Raw genomic sequence first — 20,879 nt, 5'->3', positions numbered from 1 at the left:
TAAGGATTCGGTTTTACATGTTACATATGATATCAATTGCAATTATGTTGTATTTAAAGCATTGTAATAATTGTTTAACCAGATATTAAACTAGAAAATCTGTAACATGTTAAATGGTAAATATAAATCCATAGGTTAATTGTAATTTATTATATACATTGAACTCATTTGTACATCTCAACAAGTTGTTGAATCATAACAAATTATTATAATAGTAATACATTGTATTTACAAGAACACTTTACAGAGTAACACATCATTTAACAATATATAAAACTACACTCTTAAAATATATCAAACTCAACATGAATTACAGATTTAAAAGCAGTTCTGAAAAGTGAGATTAGATTTGTGATTTGAACATGGAAAGATTGCTGCAGTCACAGATGAGTTAATATACTGTTGTTATTCAGTTCAACAGTGTGTGACTTAATGTTTTGAGTCTTTGTTGGAAAAATTTGATTGGTCAATGTAATGGCAGTGGCTGAATGTGTAAAACCTAGACATATTGTTGAAATTCCACGTAATTAATAAGACATCAGTGACTGTTTATTATCTCTCTTGTAAAACATAAGCTCTTGAAAGCTACTTCTTTACACAACAAGAATTGGTTTCAGTTGTCTCACCCATTTGCGATCAAATGTGGATGTTTGTTTCCCATTAAGTACAATGATTTTGACGCCATCAATTATCGCATTGCTGATGTTGTCATTTTTTCCTCTCATAAAACAAAACAAAAAAGATATGTCAGAAGTGGGATTTGAACCCACGCCTCCATTCGGAGACCAGAAATCCCGTTTCAAGCGGAAGGAGCTTAATCCTTGAGTCTGGCGCCTTAGACCACTCGGCCATCCTGACACGATGTTGAATTCTAACTTCCAGTAGCTTTTTATTCAATATACAAACCCATATAGAAGTCAAAATGTTGCTGTATTTACCAAATAAATAAATATAAATTACTCCGTGTACGTGTTTCATTGTATTTATATGTCTTAAACTGTGTGAATTACTTGTTTGCACATTTTTCAGCGTAAAATTTAGCTCGGCGGATGCTAACACTGGCCAACGTAATTTCCGTTTTGTCTACGTGAGGCGGCCATATTGCACTACCGTCTTCAAGGGTATCAGAGCCTAAAGTAACCAAGCTAGACAACATGTTCCGGTTTGCTAAAGCTGCACTCAACCTCACCGGTAAGAACAAAACCAGTGTTTGTAGGAATGTATGTTAGATGTGTGTATTGATGCCAAGTGACATTTCATTATCGACCATAAGTTTGACCCTCCTGTCTTTGGTGGGTCACCTCGGTCAGCGTGCTAAGGTTGCTAGCCAAGCTAACATTAGCATCTCCCGAAGACGTTTTACTTGTCTTTACTGAATCCCTTGAAGTGTCTTCCATAAATCTAGGTAGTTTGTTCTTTAGTATTGAGTTAATCTAAAATTTGGAAGTGCTCTTTTAATATGCCAATTTACCATGGCGATGCCCAAGTAAACTGACCTGTAAGAGTTAGCATAACGATACTAAGCTGTTTTATTTATAATGTTATTTATATTTTTAAGTCAGTTATGTGAAAGACGGATTGCCTTTTAGTCTTTTCAAAAGTAACCAACCCTTAACTGTCTATTTATTGTGCTTAAAATTAGACTTTTCGACTGTCAAATGAAAGGGTGAACAAGGACATTGTCTTATCTGGCTAACTCATTTAGAAGTCGTTGGAAAAAAGACCAAGTCACAGGCAAAGCAAGTGAAAACAGAAAGATTACTCATGAACATAAGATTCACATTAAGAGAACAATAAAAATAGTGTAGCCATTTGTATTGTACTTCAAACTGTAATTTATTTAAACAAAAATCAAACCTATCCTTATCTGCTGTTGTTGATATGACATGCAGAAGTGCCTGGAAAATAAAATAGACAGAAAATAGCAATCTTCATCAGAGTATCCAGATATGGTAGATTTTCTGTTTTGTAACTTTACCCTGAATTGTGCCTATTTGAATGTATTTATATTCATTTCATAGAAGCCCGAGTAATTCCATAAAGTGAATGGCAAAATGAAAGGCATGAACAACTGCTTTTTAAAGATAACAAAATGGTAATTGTGCAGTATATAAATGCCACTTTGTTTTGCTGTCTTCCAGGTCAGGCCGCAAGGCAGGTGAGGCACAATTCCACCGCCCAAATGAACTTCAACAAGAAGTACGGCAACATCCTGATGGTTTCTGGAACCGGCTTCTGCGTGGCTGTGTGGTCATACGTAAGTTCTGGGATTCCAGTTACAGAACAGAAACATTAAAACAAACTTAACTCAAATGAAATGAAATGGCTGAGAAGTTGCAAATATAATAGATTTGTGCAAAGATCCTAACTTATTGGAATTTAATTTGCTTCATCATGCAAACAAATCACACCAGTTGGCCTACCTGTAAAGAATTTGCGTTTTGCTGCTCAGAAAGTAAATAGGTACATACAACTTGTTAACCACTGGAGGGCGAACTCTGCGTGTTTATTTACTGACAAGTCTTACATTGCAATGGTATTTTATTACAATAAAAATACTTCAATATGCTCAGTTAGTTTTGACTTTGGATATAAAAATGTACTTGAGTTGTTTGTATTTAATTGTGTATGCTTTCCATTGACCAACCTCTGGTTTGGTTGTATCATTTTGATAGAGAAACGTTTTCTTTATCTTACTTTTTGTGTGAACTTGCATTTAAAAATGTTGACAAATGTGCACTGCAAAGTCTTACATAGTCCAATAAAAGTGTGCCATTTCCCTTAAAACTAGTGTTGTCTTGTTGCAGGTGGTGACTCAGACTGGCATCACCTGGAATCTGTCACCTGTTGGGAAGGTCATGCCCAAAGAGTGGAGAGAGGCAGAAGCAGAGGAGGAGTGAAGACATGCCATGACAGACCTGCACCCCACCTAATAATAAACCTTCTCTTTGTACAGATGAATAACAGTGAATGTCTGTTTATTCCAACATGTTAATTTGTCCAAATAAATTAAATGTGATTCTACTGATCATTTCCCCAGGTTTTTTGTATGCCCAACCTGTTCTTGTGTCGTGATATCTCAGAAATGCCTTTTGGGAATTTTTTTCAATTTAGCAAAAATGTCTTTTTGGATTCAGGGGAAAACTAATTACAATGTGGTGAAAAGCGATCAAGGTCACTGTGGCCTCATAAAACCTGTTCAATGATTCATTTGTTAAATCTGACCATTCCACACCAATGTCTAAGGATAAAATGAAGAAGTGATGATATTTAAACTGCAGCCTGACCGGTTGACGGAGGCATACAACGTGATGATTGTAGTTCTTTTTTAATCCATTATATATTACTGCTGTAAGCTTAAGCACTTCATAGGTTTTCTGTTTCTGCCGAGTTCAAATGTTATATTTTAATGTCATGATAGTGGTTACATCTTAAAACCAAAAGTCTTGTATCAAAATGTTAAGTACGTAGAATTACAAACATTTTAAGAGAAAATTAAAGCATCAAAGTAATAATTTAGCAGAAGGGCTTCTTTTAAAGAGTTACATTATTAAAGAATACCATAACATTCTATATTTAAGCAATCATACACGAGAGGCCGTTCTTGAACATCATTATTCGTACGACAGTACAATCGCCGAGGTTCGCACGCCTAACTAGGCCTGAACCACCTCAACTGGCTCCTTTCGACGCGAAGGGGTAGCGGTTCAACTCCGAGTCCCTCCCTGATGACCGAACTTCTCACCTTATCCCTAAGGGAGACACCAGCCACCCTGCGGAGAAAACCCATCTCGGCCGCTTGTACCCGCGATCTCGTTCTTTCGGTCATGATTCTGCATCATATCATAAACATATCATTTTTAACTTAACAAGCAACTATGAACTAATGAAGTGAGAAATATAGTAGAAACAGGAATTAGCAGAAAAGGTGCAGTTGAGTACACTTCAACAGGATCGTTCTGAGAGCAACGTGGTTACGTCATAGAACAAGCAGCAACCGTATCCAATGAAACAGCTCCTCTCCGCCACCTTTAACCAATCACAAGACGGAGGTGTAATCTATCACAGCCAATGGTAACCATGGATGTATAAAGAGAACCGCCCTGCCTCTGCTACTCCACGCCGTGTTAAGGTCACCGTCACTCGGTAGCTAACCAGTCGAAAGAAGCGGAGGAGACCCAGCTGAGGAAGGAGCAGAACCGGCAAAATACAAGAAACATGTCTCTCTCTACCAAACTCACCCTGGATAAGGTGGACGTCAAGGGGAAGCGTGTCATTATGAGGTTGGTTGCTACGTTACTGTCCTAACCGTTGCAACAAGCTAAACGGAAATGGGATTATTTGACGTTAGCTAAACCAGCTAACTTACAGTTTGGAGATTTTCCACTCCGCACATATGTAATTCATGTGGTTACACGTTAGTCTGTTTAAATAATGGGGTTACTCACGGTTTGGTGCTGCCACAGTCAGACTGAATTGATGGCTAATTTATTGGCATCACGTTTTTTTCATCCATGTAACAACATTACGTGCCTGTGAGGAGATGCTGCATGGATGCAACCAACTGCTGTATCCGACATTACTTATTCAATCCTTTAAGAAACTATGCACAGTAACATCACTGCATAATTTTAACATGTTTGTCCCACACTGCATAGATAACCTGAGGAAATTCATTAGTCATGCAAGTATCAATATGTAATCTATTAGTCTATAAAACCTTCAAAGTCATTTTTGAAATTGTACCTAACTATAATACTTGAGTGTTAATTGATACTTTCACCACTGAGTTGAAAGACTAATAGCCATTTAAACCAAGCACACGTACTTAAATACACAAGTACAATTCGAGTTACTTGTACTTTACTTGATTATCTCCCCAGGTTAAGATTGGAAATACATATTATGACCAACAAACTATAATATTATATGAAAAATACTGTATTGATCCATACAGGGGGATTCACAGCAGCAATGTAAAGGGATAATTATACCTATACTTAAGCATATTCTAATGCATGACTTTTATTCCACTAGGAGAATTATTGTGTTCTTATAAAAGTAACATCACCACTATATAACTATATTGAAAGTCATGAAGGTGAAAGCAATACTAGCATCAAAACATACCAAGTGGGTCGAATTGTGAATAATTCTAAATAATCTGCATTGTAAAAGTTCACTTGAAACTGACACCCTCTGTGGAAATGTCAGAGGGCCACTTTGGTTTGCTCGGCTTGGTGATTGAACTACAGGCAGCATAGGACAAGGTTCACCGGCAGCAGCAGCAGACCCCGGCCCACACTGCGCTGGTTAAAAGGTCAAATGAAGTCTTCGTGTAAGAGACAATCATATACTTCATATCACACCCAGGGCCTATCGCAGCATGCCGTGTGTGTGGGGAGGCGTTGTGTAAAGTGCTGGTACAGAATTAAAAAGAGGGAAGTTGCTGTAGAGACCTGCATTTCTTGCCACAAATTTAATCAGATGCCAAATTCAGTCGACACCATGAACTGATTTCCTCTAGATGCATTGCACATGATAGCCCTTCCTTCTTATTTACTAGTCAACAACAACACATTCACTCAAGGACATTCACTCAAAACAAAATGCCTGTCATAGTTTACCGTTCTGCTACTGATAAAACAAGTTACTAAAGGTAACCAAGTGGAGGTTATGAGTCCTAACTAGCCTTTCTACCCAATCACTAGTTAAAGTTTGTTATCACCTGTGCTGTGAATATCTGCAGCTCTTCGGTGTTCAGATCTTCCGATGATCTTATTGCTTCAGCTCTTTGTCAGACAGAGTATTAACTCAAACAACGAATGATCATTTCATCTGCCAACTATTTCCTTGATTAAAAGACTAGTCATTTAGTCTATAAAAGGTCAACATTTCCATCAACGTTTTTTAAATTTCACTCCATCACAAATATATAAAACAGCGTCGGGAAATCGCCATATTTGTGTCGCTAAAAACAGCATTATCCACCATTTTTGCTTTTTAAAATAAAAATAACTGTTTAATAAAAAACAATTATGTTGATTTGGCTTATCAACTTATCCTTGAAGCTTCAGGGTTTTGTGTAAATGATGCAGCAAAACCTTTAATGAAATGCCGAATCATCCTCAAGAGCAGCAGGTGACATCGATGTACGAGCGGAAAACTACTGTTGTTGGATGGCACCGAGCTGCTAGGCTACTGAAGTGCTGACTGTTGTTTCTAAGCTAATACAAAGGAGTGTACGGTGGTGTGCGTTCAGACTGTGTATGAGTAGTGTGTGTAGTTTATGTGCAGGGCAGGCAGATCATGTGTCTCATGGGTCTTCAGAGGGAGGGGGGGGATTACGTAACTGGCTGCAGGACGAGGGATGCAGCATGTTCCCACAGGCTCCCAGCATGCAGCGCTGCACGGCTGTGTGCCAGCGCCTCGTTGGCTACAGTTACACAAAGACCCCCGATGCTTCATTAAAAAGTGTCTGAAGTGAACGTATCTTTTGTAATGATTACCGAGTAATCCTACAGGAACCAGAATGCAATGCAGCAACACAACAAGTTTCTATGGTTTTGTGTTTCATTTTGTTTGAAGCCAGTATTTCTGAACATTTTCAGATAAAGATTAGGATACACAGATATTATTAGTTATATCTTTGAGTGCCTTTCTTCCCTTAAAGCCAGAATGTTTTAATGCATCCACTCTCTCTGTCCATTTCTTTCTAGTAATGAAGTTGTCTTCTCTTTCAGGGTCGACTTCAATGTTCCCATGAAGGACCAGAAGATCACAAACAACCAGAGGTAAAGTCTGTCTGATTTCTGAAGAATGTAATCTGTTAACTAAATAAATAAATAAATCAACGATCGCAGTTAGAATATTGCCCTTTTATCATTTTGACGAAGTTAATGCAACAGCATTTCTATTGTTAGCATAAAAATGTGTTTCTCTAAGGAAGACGGCAGAATGTTAATGTTTTTGATATTCTTACAGGATCAAGGCAGCTGTTCCCACCATCCAACACTGCCTGGACAATGGTGCCAAATCCGTGGTTCTGATGAGCCATCTGGGCCGCCCCGACGGGAACGCTATGCCGGAGAAATATTCCCTGGAGCCTATCGGTGCCGAGCTCAAAACCCTGCTGGGGAGGTAAGTTTATAGACTTTATAATTGCGGATGTGCTCGCTTGGTTGATAAACCAGGGATAAATACATTAAAGATCAACTTGCAGGTTTTTTTTACTACATTTATGCTTAACCTTGCCTGAAAATTACAATTAAAAATGTTAATGCAGGATTTGATATGTTTTACAAGACATAAGGGCAGGAATTCAGAGGGAAAGGAGCCGTTTTGAGCTATGCTACTAAAAACTGCTTTTTTTTTTTAACGTCAAACGCGTCATATTACGTCACACGGGGGAGTTAACTTTCTCGGACTTGTTCTCTGCTCAATCCGCGGTAGTAGTTTGTAGTTGGTTTGAGCGGTTGTGATTTAGTGAGCTGGTATTTTTTCGGTAATTTTACATTGTATTTCACCATTTGTAATCATGGTGAGCTTGTGTTAGTGCAGGTTGCACAAACTCAAGCCTGTCAGGGCATCGAGTCCACAGTTTCCCTCACGGGAAAAGGACCGGAGCTAACGTTCGTTCCTGTGTGCGGTGTGCATCCACCTCCCTGCAGCACATACTCTCCACAGCTTTATCAAGAAACCGTATTACATCTCCCCCCCCTTCGCTGCTCTCTCTCCCCTCCGGTACATGGCATCGTAGACGTAGTGTGTCGTTGCATTTAGGTAACGCTGTGGTGGCTGTACTGCTCCAGCCGTCTCCTTTGTGTTCGTTTGTTTCCCCTTGTTTGTGTGGGCGTGGTTGCTGTCGCTCCCGGCTCAACCTCCACTCACCTAGACATTTTTTTATATATATGAGACTTATACAGGTTGTCTGCGGGGTCTTAAAAAGTATTAAAAGTTGATAAATCAATTTAGCAAAAATGAAGGCAATTTAAAAAGTATGAAACGGCATTTCCCAAGGTATTACATTTTGTAGCTTGTTTCCAATAAGTATATGAATTGTCCAAAGAGGTTGTATTCTACAGTCTGCCTGAATGTAATCATTGCGTAGGTGTGTAGTGTGATTCTGTGTAGTTTATTTATGGCATCCCGTTGGATTTGACGTCATCTGAACAGGACATCGCACGCGCACTGCTTGATAGCACGCGAAGGTCCGTTTACGCCGGTTGTTAAACAACTTCGTTATGGGGAAATGCAAGTCTGCATCCAAATGGTTGGAAGATACAGAGGAAGGACAATCATTACTGTATATAGTCAATGTGAGGTAAAGTGTGTCGCCAAGGTAACCGCTTAAAACTCCAAGTGGCGATGAGGTCTTAAAATGTATGGAAAGAGTCTCAAAAGAGGTCTTACATGTGACTTCAGGATTCCTGCATATACCCTGTTATAATATATGCCTCAACATAGCATGATGGGAGATCTTTAAAGGAATTCAAGTTACAATCTTTTATAATAAAGTATTTTTAGTCAAAATGTTCAAATAATGAAGTAATGGGACATAACGCACATCCTCCCTGTTCGCTTTGTGACTCTGCAGGGATGTCACCTTCCTGAAGGACTGTGTGGGAGCAGAGGTGGAGGCGGCCTGCGCTGACCCCGCCACCGGCTCAGTCATCCTGCTGGAGAACCTCCGCTTCCACGTGGCCGAGGAGGGGAAGGGCAAGGACGCCGCCGGAAACAAAGTGAGGCAGCATCCAGACACGGGGCACTTGTTTATCTATCAAGCCACTAGACGCCTTAAACAGACAAAAGAGGCCTTTACAATATTCAAAACAAATAGGCAAAACTCAAATAAAAATAACAAACAACTTGGGTATTCTTTCTTGATAAGGTTTATAGAACTTAATAACTTAAAGGGTAATCAAACGGTTAAAAACTGTTCCTCGGTGGCGTCTTTCTGCCCATCACTGTCACTTTAGAGCAGGGGCCGTGGGTCTTTTATAGTGTGTTGACTACAGACGTCACAATTAGGTGGCCTTTCTTATCAAACAAAATAGTGGCTCTAACTTATCGGTATTTCGATCTCTCTGTCTGTGCACACAAACTGAAAGAATGGCAATAAAGTTGACTCTGAGGCACAGATTCCCTCACTGATCAAACCCAATAGCGCTGTGTGTGGTATCTTTACAAAAATATTATTTCCTTTCCGCTTTACAAAATAAATATAATTTCATACATAACATGGAAATTAAAAAAATGTATGTCAGTTGGATGGTTTTTGGTGCTTTATCTTTGTGCTGTGCTGGGTCACCTGAAGGAACCGCACAGTCACTCCAGCTGCAGTGTCCCTCTGAAAAGCTGAGTCACCGTCTGATGATGTCATAGCCAGGAGTGGTGCAGGGACTGGTGGGGGTGGCTGTTTCCGAAAAACATCTAATTTGTTAATAACTGCAGTGCACAACGTTTATTAAGGTTTTACAGCGCACACTTGTAAAGAAAGGGAGTGCACTGGACTTTTAAAGTGAAATGAATCGTCCAGCCTTATTTGATATGAAACTACAGAAGCAGGCTCAGGACTGTCCTCACACATTTGAATGATGTTAGTCTGCCTCCTCGGATCAGCAGTTTGACCTCCTGACATTTCCCCTGAAGGTCAGTGGGGCTGCTTGTGTTGCTTTTCCTGTCCTGAGGCCTGTCTGGCATGTGGGACGGTTCCTACTGCACCGCTGTAATATCAGACTCGATTTGTAGCTCAATATACAGACCTTTCTCTGGGGCTGAAGTGATCTCAAAGGCTATAATGTGCAACAAATGCAATCTGGGTGTCGTTTGTAACTGAGCTTCGGAGGGAAAAGTTAAAACAGTCGTTTGTATTAACTGTATAGTCTGAAGGAGGAACTGTAGCGTTCAGCACTCGTCTGACATTTGAACGACACTGAGGAGCTCTGGTGACCTTATTTCTGCCCTCTTCTCACACTCACGACCTTCAACTGTTAAGTGCAGCAGGAACCTGATCCACAATGACTGACTCTCACAGACACACACAGCCAGTCAACAATGTTTTGAATGGAAATATTGTTTTTATTTGATGGTGTAAAGCAGAACACAATGCTAAATGAATTGTCTTTTTATGGCGCCTTGCTAGTCTTTGTCTCCCATTATCATTGTTTACCATTACTTATCAATTAGTAACATGTCCCCTGTGAAACATAAACAGAGCAACTGCCTCTTAACAAATGATACATTCCCCTAGAAAATAAATTGAGTTTGCTCCTGGATTATTCTTCAGGGTGTCTGTGGGGTCTTAAAAAGTATTCAAAGTTCATAAATCAATTTAGCGAAAAGTAAGGCTATTAAAAAATATTAAACGGCATTTTCCAAGGTGTTACATTTTGTAGCTTGTTTTCAATAAGTATATAAATGGTCCAAAGAGGTTGTATTCTACAGTCTGCCTGAATGTAATCATGGCGTAGGTGTGTAGTGTGATTCTGTGTAGTTTATTTATGGCATCCCGTTGGATTTGATGTCATCTGAACAGGACATCCATCGCACGCTCACTGCTTGATAGCGCGAAGGTCCGTTTACGCCGGTTGTTAAACAACATTGTTATGGGGAAATGCAAGTCTGCGTCCAAATGGTTGGGAGATAAGGAGGAAGGACAATCAATACTGTATATAGTAAATGTGAGGTAAAGTGTGTCGCCAAGGTAACCGGTTCAAACTCCAAGTGGAGATGAGGTCTTAAAATGTAGGAAAGGGTCTTAAAAAAGGTCTTGAAAGGTTTGGTAATGATTGTTTAGGACACGGCGCTGAACAGATGCATGTTAAAGGATCACTACAGGCTACATCTTCTTCTTCTTCTCTCACTCTCCCCTCTGTTAGACGAAGGCCTCTCAGGGAGACATCGACTCCTTCAGGGCGTCTCTGTCCAAACTGGGAGACGTTTACGTGAACGACGCCTTCGGGACAGCTCACAGAGGCCACAGGTGAGCAGGGTGCCGATTAACGGAGGCGTGACATCAGTGATGATATGATGTTGATATCCCCGGCTCCTCTTCCTCCTCTCACAGCTCCATGGTGGGAGTGAACCTTCCTCAGAAGGCGGCCGGCTTCCTGATGAAGAAGGAGCTGGACTACTTTGCCATGGCTCTGGAGAAACCTCAGAGGCCCTTCCTGGCCATCCTCGGAGGGTGAGAACACTTCACAGCAACCACTGATGAAGTTATCAAGAATCAAGGCTTTTATTCTCATGTATTTGTTTATTCCACACATGGCAGTTATTTAAAACAAAACATCTACACTTGTACTGGTTGTTTTTTTTTTTATAGCGCAGGAGGAGAATCTTATTTGACCCGCCCCTTCTTACAAACATTTTTTTTAAATGACCATTAAAAAGTAAAATAAAAGAAATACACTTTCAGTCGCTTACAAATACTGAAACATAAAACCTGACTACAATCAAAAGTCACCTTCATACTTCTAATTACGCTTTCTTTATACATTTTCTTAAACATAAAAATGTTCTTACAGCTTTTTAAATCATTCGGCAAAGAATTCCACTTCTTTACGCCAAGAGACACATCCGCTGTAAAGTAGCACATGTGCATAGCTACAGTGTAGTTATGACACTCTTAGGTCACATGCCACTCCCACAGTGCAACACAATAACACAGATAAAAGTGCAAGTAAATACAATAAAATAGAATATAATAGAAATTGTGCAGTTCAACGTGTTTGTGGGCGTTTAGACCGTAACACCAAATTAAAACTCACTAGTTGGATTCCTGCTGATAAAATAAGCCTTACGACCTTATGCAATACCAGTTTTTCTTCTATGTACTATTGATTTTGAAAAGAATTCTCTGTCAGTGTTTTCCGTTCTTCCGCTCCTGTGTTTAGATATCTCACAGCAGCCTCTCAACCAGGCGGCCTCCAGGAATAGAGACTATAAGCTCATAATGTGACCTGGTTTCACAGAACAGCTGCTTTCTGCTTTACACCGCTCACAGTTTAGTGAGAAGATGGAGAGCTGGCAGGGATGAGAGCTTATACCCTGGGTTTAGTCATGTTGATTATTGGTGTCTGAAAAATGATGTGGAAATAGTCTCACACATTAATTTACGAATATTTTCAGGGTTGCTTTGTTGTTGTTGTTGTTGTTGTTCAAAGTCACTCACTTTTGAGACATTCCATAATTGTTTTCAGTTAGCTCATTTCAACTCAATTATTTAACAGAATTTTTTTTTCATATTAAAATACAAATTGTGTATACACAACTACAGCCACCAAAACTGATTGATTTCCTTAAAGAAATGAATCTTAAATCATCCTGTTTTGCGGTTTCAGTGAGAATTTAATATTACATTACATGTCACTCACTTATTAGACGCTTTTATCCAAAGCGACTTCCATACTCAATACTGTGGGCAACTCCCACAGGAGCAATTTGGGGTGAAGTGTCTCAGGGACACAACGACATGCTGCCTGCAGTGGGGTTTGAACCTGTGCACCCCTGATCCGAGCACCAACGCACTACCCACAGTGCCACACGCCTCCTAATATTCTTTATGCTTCTATATTCCCTTATGAGGAGGTTGGAGGTTATAACCAAAGATGAACAAGAAGAAACATTTTAATTTAAAATAAGCCACAGGCACCTTTTTAAAATACGTGTGGTTTCTTTGTCTCTGTTGTGCTACGGGTGTTTTACTTATTTCCCTAGTTTTAGCACCACAGTCCGATGAGTTCAGTTTCACCACGCTGCTGGTGCTTCATGTTGCTTATGGCCTTGTGTCAGAGTCCATTTGTGTAACTGCTGCTGCTCAGCGTAGAGCCGCGCTGCCAATCCTCCTCTAGGTCACACACACAGGACGCTGATCATTAGTGTGATCGGCCGTCAGGAACAGCTGCAGAGTGACAGATGTTGTGTTTAAGAGTTGGAATGGTTATGATTGGTAAGAAGTGGGTCTGAATAAATAAAAACACATTTTTAATTAAAAAGGAATGATGTTATATGACCCAGGACAGTCAGTCAAAGTGAGACAAGGCAGCCATACGGTATAGAGCTGCAACAAGTAATCAATTATTGGATGAGTCATAAATAATCGAGGAGTTAGACTTCTTTTCAAAACTTCACATTCACTAGGTCAAGCTCAAAAATTAACGAACCAAAAATAAATACATTTCCTAAACTATGAAAACCCAGCTCAGACATGTTGTTCAAATATGTCAAGTCTATACTGCATGTACGTTTCAGTGTTGCTCACCATGCCTGTTATCTGTTCTGATGTTCGCCGCCTCTGTGTTTCAGAGCGAAGGTGAAAGATAAGATCCAGCTGATCAACAACATGTTGGATAAAGTCGACGAGATGATCATCGGAGGAGGCATGGCCTTCACCTTCCTCAAAGTGCTCAACAACATGGAGGTGAGGAAGACTAAAACTAACAGTGACATATCCCTTCAGTGAAGTGCTTCATTGCTCGCCCACTACCGCGCTGCAAAAATAACATATATGTACAATTGGAAAAAAATATACAACAAAGATTATGTGTGAAAAGGAAAATGTAGTGAATTTAATCACTAAATAGATATGTTCCAAACCTAAGTCATGTAGTGCGATAGACTCTTTCACAAACAAGTCATTTGCAGCTTTAGTTATTACAATCTTTTTCTTTTTTTTTTAAAGCTAGTGTAGATATGTTTTTAAATCGGGGGAGTCCTTTCTTTTTGCTGTCGCAGAGTAAAATAGTACTTTGAATGTGCCCTGTATGACTGAAGAAACATCAGTGTGTCATTTCAGGTGTTTCTCAAGTTGGATTTCCTCACCACTTTGTGCTCAACGTTCAGACTTGTCAAACTGATTTTGTTGACTTGATTTTTGTTTCACAGCAGAGATTGAGAATCATGTCAATGACCCTAATTGGACCTCTAAACATATATGCAGGGTTCCTGCGGGGTCTTAAAAAGTCTTACATTTGATAATCAGAATTTAAGGCCTTAAAAAGGTCTTAAATATGATCAAAAAAATAAGAAAGGTCTTAAATATCCGGGCTGCAAAGTAACCTTTCAGTTCCCCCCCAGAAATCTGTATTGAATTTAAATCAACATGGAACCAGTAATCATTAACTTTGTTTCCCCCGGCCCCTTATCGGAGAACACCAAGCTAGTAACCTAGCAACCAAGCTTCAGCTAGCAGCAGTCAGAAATTAGGAATCTTCTAATCTACTTACAAATAAATATGGGGAAGTGCAAGTTCAACCGTATTTGTTTGAGTCTACGTCAACCCTAAAAGCGGAGGTGCTGTGGACGCTTAATACCGTAGCTAAACACCAATCATACAACAGCATGAAGACAGCAGAGCTCTGACTATAGCTCTTGTCACACACACACTTTTTGTTTAACAGACTAACACTGGTCTGTAAGATTATGCTGTCATGTTCAGTCATTGTTCTTATGTTGAACATGAATACATTTACTTTGCAAGTCATTATGGGACGTATTTCTTCTTTCCTAGCAATTTTCCTTCATACTTTCTTGCCGTGAAATAGGTCTTACATTTTATTCAAAGTGGTCTTAAAAAGTCTTACATTTGAGTTGGTGAAACCTGCAGGAACCCTATATATATACCTATAGATCTTGGCCGGGAATTATTGCAAACTTAATATTTTGAAGCTGTTAAATGACTCACTTTACACCTCGTCCCTCCAAAATATAATTAATCATGCTAACATTTGAGCTCTCCAATAAAGATATTTAACTTCTAGATGACAAGAAATAACACCCGCCGCTGCATCAGGCCGTTGTGTCTAGTGCTGTGTACCTGGACTCACATTCAGGTTCAGGTCCGGACTCAAGTCCAGAGGTTCAGGTTCAGGTCCGGACTTATAAGTCCGGACTTGTGTCAAGTTGTGTGAGTAACTAAAGTGAACTTATTGTGAGCTAATTATCAATTGAAAATAAACTCATCAACTCAAATTCAAACTCGTCAGGTTTATTGTGCCCCCTTCCAACTTGTGTCTACACCATGTATTTTCTAGAACTCTACATGTGTTACTAACTACACAACACAACTACATACATAGTGATGTACATACAAGACTCAATATGCAAGAGTACAAGTCTATGTGTTCTTGTTCAAGAACAACAGCATATTGACATTGTCTGGGTGAAGTGTTGCTCTTTCGGCAGACACTATATCACCATACATACAAAGGAGTTAGCTTAGCTACACTACCATATATGGCAACCAGCATCCCACGCTGTCAGTGTCCACTATGTCTAAGCCAGTTTCCCTTGACGTCACACAGATCTCGCGAGCAGTTGCGATATTTTGCGAGACTTCGTGAGCTCAGTAATGGCCGCCATATCAGAAGCCAAAACAATGTTTTTCGTCTTTTCTCAGCGCAAATTTCTCGATCTATGGAAGGTTTTAGATGGTTTAGAACACAAAGGAGAATATACGTAAGTACCGGTTCCTGACGTTCCGGTTTTAACCGGACTTGAACCGAAACTTTTTACAAGTCCAGTACCGGTTCGGCGTACCGGTACGCAGCACTAGTTGTGTCCTTGAGCAATACACTTCACCCTAATTTGCTTCTATGGGGGTATTGTCCACAATATTCACTGTTACATGTCCAAGATGTGTAATGTGTCATGTAAAACGCTTTGAGCACTTGTAAAAGCGCTCTGATAAATGTAATGAATTATTATTAATATATAACATTTCCTTGCCTCTCTCTCTCGCTCTCTCTCTCATCAGATCGGCACCTCCTTGTTCGATGAGGAAGGGGCTGGCATCGTTAAGGAATTGATGGCCAAAGCAGAAAAGAACGGAGTGAAGATCACTCTGCCCGTCGACTTCATCACCGCAGAAAAGTTCGACGAGAAAGCAGCAACCGGCTCCGCCACCGTCGCTGCTGGCATCCCCGCAGGCTGGATGGTGAGGAGAGGAGATTCTCTTTTGATCGTTCTGTTATTTCTGCTTCTGTATTAAGGGTCCCCTATTATACTGTGTTTCATCAATATATCACAGGTCTCAGATATATATACAGAACATATCTCTTATTGGCACCAAACATATCATTGCAGCTTCCCATAATCCCCTCTGTTTCAGCCTTGGGGGTTACCTTGGTTGCTGATTGGCTAATGGTTACACAAGCCAAATTATCGTTATGACATCATAAAGTGACCACAATCTGATCAGCTCATTTTAAGACAGGTTTTTATAGAAATGGATCAGGACAAAAAGACAGAGAATCTTTGTTCCTGAAACTTTCAGAGTCTCTTTACACAGAGGGGACACATGTTGATGTAGAAGAGACATGAAGAAGAGGGGACACATGTTGATGTAGAAGAGACATGAAGAAGAGGGGACACATGTTGATGTAGAAGAGACATGAAGAAGAGGGGACACATGTTGATGAAGAAGAGACATGAAGAAGAGGGGACACATGTTGATGTAGAAGAGACATGAAGAAGAGGGGACACGTGTTGATGTATAAAAGATGTGAAAAAGTGGGTTTTGAGTAATAGGTGACCTTTTTTTAAATGTAACCCCTCCTCAGGGTCTGGACTGTGGACCGGAGAGCATTAAGGCCAACTCCGAGGTGGTGGGCCGGGCGAAGCAGATCGTGTGGAACGGCCCCGTCGGCGTGTTCGAGTTTGACAACTTCGCCAAGGGCACCAAGAGCATGATGGACAAAGTGGTGGAGGTCACCAAGTCCGGCTGCGTCACTATCATCGGTAAGACAGACGGCGTCCATTTGTTTTCAGCAGTGTCGTCATGCAGTGTCAACAATCAAAATCTTTGGTTGAAGAAAAAGGGATTTCATAAGAAAGGATACTTTGATACCAAGTTGCTGCCACCTTTCTGAAAATGTGTTCTTTTGTCTACCCTGTCTTTTCCCCTGATTGTGCTACATCATGAACAACACGTGTATTTTTTAATTGGCAAATGGAGATCTAGTTATTGTTAGCAGACAGTGAGCAGAGTTTATATATAGTTTTATTATGGTGCTTTTATGCTCTGTTGATTTAAAAAATAGTATTGGTCAACGGTTAAGAATAACATTTTCATGATGTGTTTTAATGTTATGTAAAAGGTCATTTTAAGCAAGACAATTGAATAAATACAGCTTTCACAACAATATAATTAGAAATTAGAGCTACAATGATGACCTATTTAACTCCCTTACAAAAAACCCGGTGTGAAACGTTAATGAAGTGTATGTTGAACTACATTTATTTTTTAATGGGGTTTTGATATTTGAGAATTGTAAAAGCGTGAAGCGATATTAATAAATGATTCGATGAAGTCCTGCTTTATCGGATTTGCTAATACACGAATGTGCAATAAAGATAATTAGTGTATGGAAATATTTGTTACCCCTTTGGAATTGATCTACCACATGACTTGCTTTTTAAAATGTTATATTGTACATGCATATCAAAATGCCAGCCAACCACGAACAAGTCTGAGCTTGAAATATACTGTAAACACAACCTGAGGTCAACTTTAATATGTTTGGTAAACTTCTAAATGACATTTGATCTGTGTTTGTGCTTAGGGGGGGGTGACACCGCCACCTGCTGCGCTAAGTGGGACACAGAGGATAAAGTCAGCCACGTGAGCACCGGGGGCGGAGCCAGCCTGGAGCTGCTGGAGGGTGAGCGGCGGAAACACAGAAACATGGACCTAGTGACATCTTGCTTTATTGACATGTCTCAAAAAACACTTTTATTCTTGTTAGAAAAATCTCACTGTTCCCCGGCTTGAGCTTCAATCTCAGGATCCATGTATCTGTGATCCTCTCCAGAATGGAAGTAGTCATCACATACAGAGCATCAACTAGTTCCTGAACAGTGTCCTTCACATGCTGATATCCAAGAGAGGGAGTTACCCAGTCACAAGATGGAGGAATAGAAAGCAGTATTCAATGTTTACTTCAGATTAGCTCCACGTCAGAAATGAGCACGCTTGTCATATGTCTCTCTCCATAGAGGCTGAATCATCATGTTAATCACATAGCTATCATATGCCTCAAACAGTCCTGATGCTCTTCTAGGTAATCACACATCCTGTCATGCACACAGCTACAGTTGGGATACCTTTGTTATCATGTGACTCTGATATTGGACGAGGACATTCACTATTTTCACAACCATTTTCTAAATATTTGTGGGTTTATTTCCTTTTTACTGATGTTTTTGTTTGTCGCTTGTTCATGACGGTGTGTTTACTTCCTCTCTTTCAGGGAAAGTCCTGCCCGGCGTGGACGCACTGAGCAGCGCCTAGACTTCCCATCAGCCCGTTGGTTTGTGCGTGAATGTGTGTGTGGAGGTGTTTGTGAGATGTGTGTATTTACTCCTGAAATTCCCTCAAAACAAACGCCGCTTCACCAGCTATTAAATCTTCTATTCCATTTTTGTTTTTTAAGTAAAACCGGAGATGTATTCTGCCTTACTTCACCTCACTGAGGAAACAATAGATCAAAAGGCTTGTTGAAGTGGAACTAGTCTAGTTTCTCAGATAATCATGTCCTGAATTTATCGGTTGTTGCTGTCGCCTGAATCTGTTCAATCTGGGCGTTAACCCCCAAAATACTTAAAGCATTGCTCCTGTGTGAATGCTGCGTCACTTTTGCATAGCCAACCATGGAAAACGTCACTTTACCACCCGGAGTGTGTGTATACATAAAGTATACATATAAGAATTATGTGATGTGTGTGTATGTAGACGTTGTGTCTTTAAATCTGGTCGTTGGTTTCTGAGCGTCTTCATCTGATCTGCTCAGATGAATAAAACCGTGTAAAAACCTTCCTGTCTGAGTCTTCATTGTAAGGACGTGTCGTGATCACAAGTCCATCATTACACGGGTTATAATAAAACATAGATTTAATTTAAAACTATCATCTATCACCTCGTAAAACTCAGTTATTGTTTGACTCCGCTACGTGTACCTGGCCGCTTTAGTTACTTCACAAATGTTGATTTTAGCACACAATAGTATAAGTGCTCAGCTGGTTGATATATTATCCCGCATGTGTGAATTTTAACGTGAAATCCTTCATTTCTCGATTAGAAATGACCGTGGCGAGAACAAACGTTCTAATATCAAGAGATACAAATCAGAGACGGAAGTCAACTAAAGTTGGAAAGGAATTCTGCTGATAAACTTCTATTGAAATCACTTTAATAAATACGGAAGAAATTAATCCGATGGGTCTGATCTCTAACCCTGTTGTGAGTTATACATAATGCCTGATCTGTCACCTTTCATGCAAAACGATTATTTTAAATTAGCTCTATAAACATCCAGAGCTTGCTTTAAGCCTAACCCCTTATTTTATTTTAACCCCTATTCAATGTTTTTATTTTTTTAAGTCAAATCGAATGTGATATAAATAAAAGGTTGTACTCTAGGTTTGTGAGGAGCAGTAACAGTTTTTCAAATAATTCACTTTTGAAAACACTTGCTGAAAGTTCATAACTATTTTAAAATGTTGACTCTAGAAAGCACCTAAATATTTCAGAATACCAGCAAGAAAACATGTTTATAATTATGTTATAAAATATTTTTCACCTGTAGATGGCAGCCAAGCTCCATGAGCGTTTATTCACACAGCTGTCCTACATCATTAACACATGACACAGAGCAGGAACACAAATACTTAAAAATAATAATAATTGTACTTTGAATTTAACTCAAAGAGGTCAGGGTGCAGGAACATCGTCTCTGCTGTCAGCCGTTCTCATTCACATAATCTGGCTCACCTGTAAGAAAATAAAAAGACTGTTTCGATATGTGTTTCTACTCGATTTCCCAGGAGCGATGCAACATCTTCAATATATATACCACTGACGTTCTGTCAGGGAGTCCAGGGGAAAATGGAAAGCAAAGTAATACAAAGTTTCAAATAAACGCATAAATGAGACTAAAAAAATACACAAAGACGGGAGATGGCATCACAATTCTATAAGATTAAGAACAAACTGGGATAGATAACCTAAAAAACGAACATATCAGCAGGTTAAACACCGTTAAAAGAATCTATGGCCACCTACATTTCTCTTTGTTTCCATCAACTCCAAAACCCAAAGATATTTACTTTACAGAGGGTGAAACCGTTAAAAGCAGCAACACTTGACATTACTCAAAATAGGACTTCAAACAATTAAAGGTAGGGTAGGTAAGAATGGAGAAACAAGCTCGAGTGCGCTAGAATTTGAAAAATACACAACCGGAAGAAATCTGCCCCTTCAGACTTCCTTACAGAGCCCCTCCTCCAACGCACATGACCAATGAGGGCACGAGATGGAAGGACATGCAGGTAGGCCATCCAGTACTACGGCTTCCACAGATGACATTTTTTATATATTTATTGTCAAAGCATTTAATTTAATCATTGCCATCGGGATGTTAAGAGCATTCCATGGAATATAACAAGTGTTTCTGAAGTGAATTACCTACCCCACCCGCAATTATCAGAATAGGTGCTTTTTTTCCTCTCCTGATACACTCCGTTGTGATTGTTCAACCGCTTAGAGATGTCCCGCCCCTTAAGCCTTTCAGTACAATGTGTCGGATAATAAATAAATATCAATGATAGCACTCACTGTCTTCTTCCTCCTCCACAATTTTGTCCAGAAAATCCGAGTTCTCGTAGTCGTCCTCTTCTGTTTAATAAAAAGAAGATAAAACAAGTTGAGTTTTTATTTTGTATCTGTATTATTCTCAATGACTCAATGATTGAACTGACCCTCTTTAATCGGCAGTGATGAGATGACGTTAGCATAAACAGCTGGATTCTGATCTATAACAATAATGTAAGAAATGTTAAATCAATAATGCTAAACGTATAATAAGTATTTCAATGTATTT

At 39.6% G+C, this 20,879-nt stretch overlaps 2 protein-coding genes and 1 long non-coding RNA gene across 3 annotated transcripts; 2 read left to right on the top strand and 1 right to left on the bottom strand.

Annotated features, from left to right (window-relative positions):
- The first annotated feature begins 1,073 nt into the window (after positions 1 to 1,073).
- Positions 1,074 to 3,024, top strand: cox7b (cytochrome c oxidase subunit 7B). Its single transcript, XM_079648382.1, has 3 exons — positions 1,074 to 1,191; positions 2,142 to 2,257; positions 2,808 to 3,024. The coding sequence occupies exons 1-3, from the start codon at positions 1,155 to 1,157 to the stop codon at positions 2,898 to 2,900; spliced, it is 246 nt and encodes an 81-aa protein (XP_079504508.1). The 5' UTR covers positions 1,074 to 1,154; the 3' UTR covers positions 2,901 to 3,024.
- Positions 3,025 to 4,111: 1,087 nt separating this feature from the next.
- On the top strand, positions 4,112 to 18,816 carry pgk1 (phosphoglycerate kinase 1). Its single transcript, XM_079648381.1, has 11 exons — positions 4,112 to 4,283; positions 6,744 to 6,794; positions 6,985 to 7,140; positions 8,597 to 8,741; positions 10,881 to 10,984; positions 11,069 to 11,188; positions 13,309 to 13,423; positions 15,758 to 15,937; positions 16,563 to 16,740; positions 17,565 to 17,663; positions 18,252 to 18,816. Exons 1-11 carry the CDS (start codon positions 4,219 to 4,221, stop codon positions 18,290 to 18,292), a joined length of 1,254 nt encoding a protein of 417 aa, XP_079504507.1. The 5' UTR covers positions 4,112 to 4,218; the 3' UTR covers positions 18,293 to 18,816.
- LOC307018242 lies at positions 17,692 to 20,812 on the bottom strand. The gene is made up of 4 exons (XR_013802391.1): positions 20,758 to 20,812; positions 20,615 to 20,674; positions 19,581 to 19,771; positions 17,692 to 17,873 (listed from the first exon to the last, which is right to left on the bottom strand). It is a non-coding gene; the product is annotated as an uncharacterized lncRNA (long non-coding RNA).
- Between the last annotated feature and the right edge of the window lie 67 nt (positions 20,813 to 20,879).

Source organism: Notothenia rossii, assembly GCF_949606895.1.
Source record: "Notothenia rossii genome assembly, chromosome: 9".
NCBI classification, from domain to species: Eukaryota; Metazoa; Chordata; class Actinopteri; order Perciformes; family Nototheniidae; genus Notothenia; species Notothenia rossii.
The sequence above is the reverse complement of the archived record's forward strand: the minus strand, read 5'-3'. Positions and strand labels throughout refer to the sequence as shown.